At 36.1% G+C, this 11,661-nt stretch overlaps 1 protein-coding gene across 3 annotated transcripts in view; it reads left to right on the top strand.

The window, feature by feature from the left end:
- Positions 1-1,347: 1,347 nt before the first annotated feature.
- LOC148674516 (leucine-rich repeat transmembrane neuronal protein 4-like) overlaps positions 1,348-11,661 on the top strand; it is a 42,576-nt gene continuing 32,262 nt past the window's right edge. For 2 of the 3 annotated variants that reach the window (XR_015935321.1, XM_088624635.1), the window contains exon 1: positions 1,349-2,013. Coding sequence is in view for 2 of the 3 variants with exons in the window: in XM_088624635.1 (XP_088480761.1) it covers positions 2,010-2,013 (4 nt within the window). In the remaining variant the exon portion in view is untranslated. Of the gene's footprint in view, positions 2,014-11,661 lie in introns of all 3 variants that reach the window. The other variant, XM_088624636.1, reaches the window with a different exon arrangement.

Genomic DNA, 11,661 nt, shown 5'->3' with positions numbered 1-11,661 from the left:
AGTGGCTTCTGGATTAAGCATTCCTCACAGATTTGACTGAACTGCTGAATGAGCTGAATGTCGAGCTGCAGGGACAAAATAAAAATGTCATCGGTATGATCAGCAGTGTCAACACATTAAAAAAATACAAGTGTCTTGTAAGCTTCACATTAAGACAGGATATTCTTTTTTCTAAAATGGAGAACATTGCTTGTTCACTGTAGCATGAGTCACTTGCTTTTATTTGCTGTCATTTTACTGATGGGTATCATTATTGCACCCACAGCCTGTTTTTCTTAAATCGGAGCTTCAAATTCACACTGGTAGATCGCGCTGCACTGGCAAATGAAAAAGTAGATCTTACATTAAAAAAGGTTGGGCACCCCTGGTATTGACTATAAGACATGTCCCTCCTTTTGCTCCACAAGAAATGGTTACAATAATGTGTCCTGTGATGGTTCAGTGAACATGTTTGGCTCTTGCAAAGCATGATGGCCTCTTGTGTGATCTCAAAGTCTTAATGGTGAATCTACAGTATATATCATCACCAGCATCCAGATGCATCCATCATCCAGAGACATGTCCAAATACTTCTAGACAATCTAAACACCTTTATGGAAATATCAGCCTTACTGTAGCTCCGACTGCACCTATCACACTGCAACTGTATCCTTTATCTTTAAGGTCTTGCTCCAGATGACCTTGTCATCTGTGTGGATATCTTCAATTGGTCTGGTCATGTGAATTCTAGTTAGCAAAAACAGAACTATACCACAGCCAAAGCCACCCTACAATTTGTTGTTGGATTTTGGAAAAATTATAAATACTTCATATGAACTTTGAGCAAAATTGCAGTGATAAATTCAATTTACTATTTTGTTTTATGATCTTATTAACCCAGCTTCATATTTCTTTTTAAGTGGAACATACACCTAAAACTTCCAGAAAATAGTTTCTTTACAGTTTCATGATGTCTAATGTTATAGCCTTGAGACACACAACATGAAGACCTGTTAGAAAAGTGATAATGAGATATAGATAATGAGAAATTTACTGAACAAAGTAGGCTTTGTTGAAAAAGAATATACACTGTAGCTTTACTGTGTGAAGTTCATTTAGATATAAAATTATATTTCTCAAAGATTTACAAAAATAAAAAATAAAATGTTCTGCATGTTATTTTTTAAACTGTCTTTTTATGTATCATTTAAGAAATAATGAATGCATCAATTTGGAATGATAAGAATTACAGTAGTCAAAAGGAAGAAATTAGTGCACATACTGTACATAATGTATCTCTCTAAATAAAGGTAATTTACTGCACCAACAGCGTCCCTCTATGGTATATCTGCGCGTGTGGGAGACTGAACATGAAGTAGGAGGAGGGCACTGAGAACAATGTACAACTGTGGGCCCGTACTTTTGAGAAAGAGAGAGAATCATTCCACCACACCGCTGCTTCTCTGCAAATACTTTTCACACAGAGCAACTTGGACACACGGAGCACGCAGTGTAGCCACACCATAGTAACCACAGCCATCCGGAGAGCTATTCTATCTAATCAAGGATGCTTTTAGTTCAGATTGTCGCGTCGACTCGGAAGATGAATGAATGGATTGTAAGGGAACAAAGATAATGACTACTATTTTCCTATTTGTCAAACTTTAATTTTTGTATATATAGATAATTATTTGAAGAATACAAAACCCGAATTTATTATTATTATTAATAGGTACGTTAACAACCGCCGCTTTTGATTCATCGTGATCAGATCATGGAAAACTTAAGAGCAAATGGTTTCGAGAAAGAATTTTGAGATTTCGGAAACGTTGCTTCGAAATCTCGCCCAACTACTGTACGTAGCACAGCGCCGAGCAGGTGTCCCCTGTGTGTGCTTGCAGGCTGCGGGGGCTTTATCTGTTTGGTCGGCTTGAACCAAGAATAGAAGTGGACTAGCAAAGAAGCAGCGGGTTCACGAGTCCTAGCTGGCTGTAGACCCGGAGAAGAGAGCTGATATCAGATTGCCAAAAATGGGTAAGCTACTTTTGGGAAAAAAAAGTTATTTTTAAGATGCTATTGGAATAGACTAACAGCAGCTAATCTGGTAAAAGCAGAGTGCGCAATGTTAATGAAATTGTCGGTGCACCTGCTTATTTTACTTGCAGTGCTTTATTTTACTGTATATCGTGTTTTTCAAAGCAGCCATGGATCAATAAAATGTTTTTCAGGGAGCTCAAAGTATCAACGTCACTGGAAGACTAAATTGTTTTTATGAAACAGATTTACAGATTTAAAGTGCTTTATGGCGTGTACAAAGTGAACAGCGTGTAATATTTTTAGTGTAGTACAAGATAACAAGCATATTGCACGCTTTGATATTAACCTATGCTTAAAAGAAATCAGTTTGTTCAAAACGAATGCAAGTAATGAATATTAACGCCTCCTCTGAGAAATATTTTAGAAAATATCGTTGATGAGTTTAACAAACACTTGTCTAGGAATACACATTTTGTTGTATCCAACCCATTTTTAGACTACAAATACTGTATATCTACAGTACTGTACAAATAATCAAAGCCTTAATATGAAACTGAGTAACAGGTTATATTATGCAGTGACAGACTTTATTTAGCTTTGCATAAAACTCTTCACTGGATGTAGGGGAGAAAGAAATGTATATCTGCTTTGTTTCTCTTAGCCTAAAACATGAGCCAAAACTCAATTGTCTGGGGGATCAGGGTACCAGAGGCTTGTACTAGGTTTTCTAAGGAATATTATCATCTCATCACAGAGCACTTTGCAGTTTCTCCATCCCAACACAGCAGCACTGTGTTCTTAAAAATTCATTTATCCTCCAAGCTGGAGAACTTAATGGCTATTGACATGTTTATGACTAAAGATTAGACATCTTAAATACAGACCTGATCCGTGAACTGTTTATTATTGACTCTTAGCAGCAGAATGAGCCCTTTCAAAAAGGGTCTTGTTTCTGTTATTGGCATCTGTGAAACATATAATTGTGCATGGCTTTTAAATGGTCTTCCAGGTCTATATGCCCTTGTCTGGTATAATATGTACAGAGAAAAAAGATATTGACACATCCCACTGGCCACTCTGACAGGAGATAGGTTTATGTTTAGAGTTTTTTTTTGTTACAGGCACAGCTTTAAGTAAGCTTTCTTGACAGCTCCTAAACGATTAGAAATGGAATGAACAAGCTTGGTTGTCACTTCTGAGTAAGGTTACTGACTTGTACATTGTTTCGGAGTAGTGATTTTTTTATCTCAAGGATAGAAAAAAATTGCAATGTTTTGCCAGGGAACCAAGCATACAACGTGACATACAACATGGCTTTAATAATATAGACTCTTATTAAAGATCATTACATGGTCTTTGTGTAAAATGTCCACTGAAACCTGCCAAGCTTGTGTGCCTTATCTCTTTTTTGTGGTGTGCTTCCTTAGTTCTTTGTTTTTACTGTACTACTGTACCTGAAGCACATCCTGGATACCAGACTCTTGTAGTCCAAAGGAACATCATTCTGTGGGAAATGTTGGGTCCACTGCACTGTGATTTGTCGACTTGAGAAACCCAAAGCTTCATGTCACCACAGCATTCTACAGTACATCATGGAGCTTTAAAATTCTGTCCCCTCTAAATTTTATCACAACAATGACAGGTATCAATCTTTGAATCACGCCATCAACATGGCATAAACCAGTCATTCTGCCATCTCAGGCAGCCGATCTCCACAGTCCTAAAGAATACTAAACTCACTAAGCTGAAAGATCAATACTGACTAGAATTGGAGAGGTTAATTGTCCTTGAGAACCTGAGAAACAGATGTCACTATAGCGTAACCTTATTCTCTATGCACCCTGTTATGACATATATTCATGAACAGTGGTTTCCCTATCCTGATATATGGTACCTATTTTTTTTAATTAACAATAATTCCAGTGCATGAGGGGAATGGCATATCACAGTAAATGTCATAATTCATATAGAATAGGAACTGTTTTGTTACACATTCTTTGTGTGGTCTTTGGCTGTCTGACATTAGGGGTACAAGTTGAGCTGAGACAACCGTTTTTCAAGACATACACTGAGAGCCTTGGCCTTGTGCTCAATTGGATTCTTACCACTTTATATTGTGCTTTGCTTCCAGTAATTAACCACAGCAGCTAGCTGCCATGGATACTCAAGGCATAATACTGTCACTTGTATGCCACACAATAGCAATCACAGTACTACATATTTCCTCTATTCCTATACCATCTGTAGCCAGTTATCAGCTTCCCAACACAAACACTTATATGACTAAATTTTTGTAGGATATGACTTTAGATGTTAAGATTGATGAATATTAACAAGGCCTATTAAAGAAACTGTTGTTTTGAATTGCAGTTTGCTTTCCTGATCTTTGCTAAAATCAGCAATGAAATAAACAAATATATGAGTTGGGAGCTGCATCATTTTGTTTTGGCTGTAAAGTAACAAGTAAAGATTAATTCTACACCGAAAACTAGAAAGGTGAAACACAGCTTTCAGCTGTTTCAGCTTCTTTCTTTATTTGGACCCTGGGTGGTCTTGTACCTGTCTTGTTCACTTTAGAAAAACTGCATAAGATCAGCCTTGAAGCCGAGAAGAGAAGTGTATAAATTCCTTCTCCTTCATTTAGTTTTGTGAACTTTGTTTCTGAAGTGTTTAGTATGTAAAGTCAAATATATTGCAGGAATAGGTTTTAAATAGATATTCTAAGAACCTGTTTATCTCTGTTGATGTGAAAAATAGTTATATTCTAATTTATTTTCCTCATTTTCTCCCTCTTAATTCCTGAAGTATACAAGTAAACTATGGATTGCATATACTGTAAGCTGCAGGCCATTATTGAAATCTTCTAGATAGATTTTTTGGTTTTCTTTTGAGAAATAATTTGTTATTTTTTGAGGCTGACAAAAAGAAAAGTCAATATTGCCTCTTATTCTCATGTTTGGTTTATATACAGTACAGTATCTCAGTTAGGTGTTTATCTCTGTATAATATATGCACACAACACAGAAATAAACTTTATTTAACTGCAACAAAGTCAGAAAGTATTGTCAAGAAATAACTAAAAATAATATATTTTCATACACATTCGCTGGAATTGTGTTAAACATTAATAAATTCAAATTCCTTTTATTACTTAACGTCATTAACAGTGCTGATCAACAGAGGATCTTGTGTGAAAATCACAGGCTTGTAGCATGTATGGCCACTACTGACAACAATACAAGCTGTACCATCAGGTTGAAGATGCTGTCTTGTGGGATTCCCCTCACAAAGCCTGCACATGCATGTGCTTGTTCACTGGTCTCTGAGACCTACATGCCACACATCATCTAAGTTCATCCTACAAATGATGAATAGGGCTGAAAACTGGCATGTGGGGCATCCACAGCATAACATTTCTCACCTTTCTACCTCAACATCCCATCTCTCAGTACAAGGGAACATGCGTAGAGCTGCTGGAATGTTGTCACATCAAGATGAGCCTGTAGGAAGGGTGGCAAATGAGGTCCCAGGACTTCCATCTGTATAACACCATTCTGTAAGGTTTTCTATCAATCACTACAAGTAGAGCTCTGTGGCGATTAGACACTCCTGCCCAGATCATTAGATGTGGACCTTCCCATTGATCTTGGCACAGTGCTGTTATTTTTGGTCTTCCAGATCATTGCTTGTCATTGATGGACTTAGCTTGGCTGTGATGCCTTCCTCAGAATGAGAGTGATGGTGCACTGATTTATCCATCTTTCTAAGTACCAATGGCACAAATATGTTGTTCTTGATAAGCTGGGGATATTGGTTAATTTCCTGTTTTTCTTTCTTGATTGACATTCATTAGTTTAAATCACCTCATCACCTGTGCCAATCATATCTACCTAATGAGGTGACTTAAAGCTTATTCAATAGTCAAAGTCCCTTCTATAGTGCAGTCATGAATGATCTAATGATGCCAGAATCATATAATCAGTATTCCAAAATTCATATACATTATTTTTCAAAAAGCATAATGCATAAATAGATAAATAGTTTTGATGCATAGTACATATATAATGAATAGCTGTATGCTAATGCCACTGAATGTGATATAGAATTATGTCACGTCCACTGTTTTCAGTAAAAAGATTCCATGCAATCTTTATAATCAGCCGGTAAATACCTACAGCTGCCTGCAAAACAAGGCATGATTAAACACGAGCTGACAAAGGCATTTTGGCTTCTGGGTTAATTAAATTACATTTTTATTAGCGAGATACAGTATATGGATTTTGAGACTTTTTGCTTTAACAAAGCAATATTTGCACATATGGCTCAAACTCAAATCATGTATGCTTTAATTGTTTTTTGTAATGTGGAAAATAAAGTAAAAATGCTAACAATATAGTTAGATACAGTATTACTTTTACATGATGCAACAATGTTTTCTTTCCAGTATAAATAACTGCTGTTCATTTTTGCAAGATCATTATTTTAGTATTTGTAATTAAAATCTTAAAGCAATTTGTTTCTCCCTCTTACCTTTGGTCAGATCTTTATACCCTCAATCTGTTACTACCTGTACTTCAGTGAATGGTAAAATGCAGAAACACCAGTTTGTCTTTGTATGTGAAACAGAGTATAGGATACAGTAACTAAAGCCATAGATCTAACACTTAATATACATTATACTGTACCTTTATTTAACTCAGTAACTAATACTGTTTGACCAAAAATGCTTTGCTATTGTTTATAAAACTGTATTGCACAAAATACAAACACACTTGGATCATAAGCACACTTGTTGTACATAGCACACACTGCTGGAATGCGAAGTCACAGTTTCATACTTAAGGTATATACAGTAGAAGTAGAATTCAGACTTTAAAATGAAGGAAATAAACACAATAGGCAGCATTCATTGTAAAAGAAAAATGTTACATATATTATTTAGGATATTTATAAACATATTCAATTTGTGCCTCTATAATATAATGATATACATGTTATACAATTTTTTAATTTTAAATAATTGCCTACAAAAGTAGTGAAAATCTTAATTAGTTTATGTAATGACATTTACAAATCAAATGTGAATCATTAACTGCAAATAATTGAAACATTTCTACTTGGATCTCTCGTATCAGCTTAATGTATAAAAGTAGATTTTTTTGTATAATTATAATCAAAAATCATTATTTGCTTTCATGAGTCCTGGTCCTGTAGAGCCACTGTCCAGCAAGTTTTATAGGCCACATTTAAATCATTAGTCCCTAAACACCTGGGACAAACTCATTTGGAACAATCTGATTTGTTCAATTAGCCAATTTAGAGATCATTTGGAATACAAATCCCAACACCCTGCAGCTCTCAAAGATCACAATAGGTCGTTCCTGACTTAATTAATCCAATGAGCTTACTAAAATTGTCAAAGCTCACATGCATTCCAAGTCATTACAAACTGGTGATTTAAGAGTAACTGTAAAATGTGGAGACTGTGGCATAGCTAGCAACTCTTTACAAGGCCTAAAGTGTGTACTTTTGGGGCTGAAAGATACATTACACCTCATTAAATGGCTTCAACTGTACATGGTGGATAATCCAGTGCCCACAAGATATGTATTGTATTACTCAGAGGTCTCTAGAACACATATGGTCATAGAACAAATCAGGATTAATTGGACTGAGATTATGCAGACCCACTCCTTGCTTCAGGTTCCTATGCTGTGATCATAGTGCTTTGTTCTTGTACAGGTTACTAAATCCCTTTCCCCCACACACAAATGTTTAACATCCCACTGTGATTGTGAGACGGAGGGTGGGTTACCCTCGATCTGGTCCACATAACTTAGAAAGTTTTGGCAATGAGTGGATAGACATTTTGAATGCTTGTGTGAATGAGTTCAAGGAGTACAGCCGGCTCCTGACACCTCAATTCTCTCGAATAAACAGGATGCTACTCCCCCTTGTGAGCATGGATGCTCACTGCTTGTTTTTAAGCAAAAAGTTAATCTACTCAACTCCTAGTCATAATCAACAGCACAACAATCCATTATTCTGCAGCTGTCTGCAATGCATGACATCTATAGGACAAAACATCTTTGGGCATGCATAAGCTTTTTTGCTTCATATTCCAATTTACAGTAGTTCAGTTGTGAATTCATAGAAGTCTGAATGCATCATATCAGTGCACTGATTTGCAGCAACATGTTACATGTTACATTCTCACTCTGCACCTGCATTTTATTTTTTTTGTCTTATGGGAGAGAAGATGGGAATCACAGCATGCTCTATTACATAAGGTCATTTTACAAATTTTCAACTGCATTTCATAATATTAACATACTGTAACATTAAAAAGCAGCCTCTTTTTAAGGTTGCATGTGTGTTGCTTTAAGGAAATTAAGTGCATATTTCTTAAAATTCCCTTAATTCTAAAGCTAATTGTTTTGTGTTACATGATAATGTAACATTTATGTACCCAAATAAAGTAACTATACACTTTCATTGTAAGTGGGCCTATAGGTCATTTCTTTATATCTACAGTATATAAATAATTCTCAGACGCAGCTGTCGTGTGAAATCAATTGATTTGTATGTATGTTTTATCTATCAATTTATTTTTCTGTATAGCGATATCTAAGATATTAATAATAAAAAGCCCAGAAAAGTGATATTTTAAAAACTCTCTGTTCAACAGCTTCTTGTTGATGGCTTACAAAATGATTCACTAATTAAACACAATAAAGTCAACAAATACTATGAGAGGCATTATGAAACAAATAGAGCACTCAGGGTTCTGTTGAGTGAGTAACACTACTCAATAGCAGAATGATGAAGAACGACAGATACATGATGGCACTATTAGAGCAATCAGAGCTGTCAGTAAACCTGAAGTTGTCAGCCTTTGGCATGCATCTATTGACTAAGTGCTGCAAATAAACAAAATTACCACTCACTTCACTGCAGGGAAGCTTGAATCAACTTGTGATCTTACCCTTTTCCACTGTCTATGGGCAAAAAAATGACTAACCAGCTGAGACAATTTCCCCATTGTTTGTCTGCTTCGTCCAATAAATAAAGTGAAATAATTTTGGTCCTTGGTGACACTGTGTCAGCTGGTTTTTGTTACCACTGGGCCCTAACTCACTGGTGCTAATTAGTTTGTATAAGTAACCTGTTCACTTGTTTAGATTTAGATTCAGATTTTTCATACCCTCTTGGTTTCCAAAATACCATAGCAAAAATACGTGTCTAACAACTTCAGCTTACAGGAATGTATGATATCTCTCCTGGCCTTTCAAATTAAGAATCTGTGCCTTTATTTCTGGCTGAAAGAAATAAGGCAATCATGTTATGATGTACAGACACAGGTGGAAATGATAATGTGTCAAACACCCCCATGGTGAGTGTTTGGTTTTTTCCCCTACTGTTTAAATGCAATTGGATGCATTTCAGCTGATGCACCTAAATGAGAGAAGCTCTGAAACTCAGGATTTGGCACAAGATTGACACCAATTACAAACTCCATACATTTTACGAGCTGAAAGCAAATGAACAAGATGTCTCAAAAACAAAATCTTAATCAATTTGCCTGCTATTGAGAACTCAGCTAGAGCAATCACCAGAAGACACACGGGTCCCCCAGGACTGGAACTGAAATCCACTGAAATAATATTTTCCAAGGAGGAAGCAAATACCAGAATTTGTATACCCTTCAATGTCAATTTGGATTGATGTTTTAATAATTTAAACCCTCTTGTTTAATTGATAACATAAGCCTGAATAAGGTCCCTCTCATGGCCTAATATAATTTCCCACTTTAATATTCACAATGAATATTAGAAAAGCCATGGTTGACACAGTCAGCAAAGGTCTGATTTTTCCTATCCTTAACTATACTAGGAAGAAAAAAAAATCAGCTTGCCTCCAGCTCATGTTCTTCAAACTGCTTTCATCCTTTGTATTGGCATACTTGTAAGTGGAAAGCAAAAAAGCTAAATCAAACACATTCACGCATGGCTTGATGAACATGCATGTGTGTCTGCATTTAGTATGTGTGTGACTCCAATAATTTACTGTGGATGAGTTCCTTGCCATGAATCAAAAGATAATTACATTTCTATCCTGAAAGGAATCAAGAATGTGGAAAATATATTTTATACAGTATATATAGTCTACAAGAGAAGAAACAAATGAACATGAATATATTCTGCTTCATTTTCAACAGTAATCTTAATACTGTTGTTGTTAAAAAATATTAAACAATAATTTAACAATTTATTTCAAATTAAAAATATACAGAGAGTTTATTATACATCAGGATCCTATGTACAAAGGGGCTGCTACAATATTGTTAATTTCTAACTGCCACTCCTAAAATCATTAATATACATTCATCCGTAGGTAACTGTCTTTTATTTAAAATGTACTACACAGTACAATAAAAGGAATTAAGTACAGTATATGCTTAGAGAACTAATCTAACTTAAAAGAAATATAAATCCATAACATGGTACAGTACACAACACACACAACGTTACCGGTTTTCCAGCTTTCCCAGAATTAGGAGGACATCTTGGAATTCCACACACGTAGACATAAATATCTCTAGTGCGTTATGAAAGAGACAGTTTTCTCTTCAGGGATACATATATACATGCACACATGTAAAATACAATACTCAAATTTACTGAATTTAATTGAAAATTAAAACATCAATATTAACAATTTAACCCCAAAAAATTAAATGGAAATGTAGTTGAAAGAATCCTGCTATGTTTTCAAAATGAAATGTGATGACATACTGTCAAAATGTAACATTGAGAAGTTGATATCATCTATTGGTTGTTCATAGAGGGGGTCATAGGACAGCAGCCATAGTGCGTCAGAACGCTCACCACACATCAGCTATCAGTGGGGAGGAGAGCAGTGTAATGAAGCCAATTCATAGATGGGGATTATTAGGAGGCCATGATTGGTAAGGGCCAATGGGAAATTTGGCCAGGACACCAGGGTTACACCCCTACTCTTTTCGAGAAACACCCTGGGATTTTTAATGACCAAAGAGAGAAAGGGCTGCAGTTTTACGTCTCATCTGAAGGACGGCACCTTTTTACAGTGTGGTGTCCCCAGCACTAACTTGTGGCATTAGGACCCACACCGACTGCAGGGTGAGAATCCCCTGCTGGCCCCACTAACCACTTCCAGCAGCAACCTTAGTTTATCCCAAGAGGTCTCCCATCCAGGTACTGACCAGGCTCACACCTGCTGAGCTTCAGTGGATTCCCAGTTGTGAGTTGCAGGGTGATAAGGCTGATGGTTTAAAGATGTCATCAATATATTGCTGAATGGTAAGATCACCCTCATTATGCACCAAAAGAAAATTATTTCCTTACATCTAGTACTCCATGATGTACTGATGGCAATTCTACAGTCAACAGGAGTCAGACATCTACATTATGGATACATTGTCATCCATGAGGACCATGAAGGACAAAACAGGGTTCATTAGTGAAATAAAAAAGAAACTCTACCCACTCTCTTTGTTACCACCTTGGATGTTCTTTGACCTACAGATAAGGAAGATTGTTTCACTCACCACATGACCTCTGTGCTACCTTGCAGATCATTTTCATATAGCTGGCAACCTATACT

This window comes from Lepisosteus platostomus, chromosome 3, assembly GCF_059453375.1.
Source record: "Lepisosteus platostomus isolate fLepPlt1 chromosome 3, fLepPlt1.hap1, whole genome shotgun sequence".
Taxonomy (NCBI): Eukaryota; Metazoa; Chordata; class Actinopteri; order Semionotiformes; family Lepisosteidae; genus Lepisosteus; species Lepisosteus platostomus.
The sequence above is the reverse complement of the archived record's forward strand: the minus strand, read 5'-3'. Positions and strand labels throughout refer to the sequence as shown.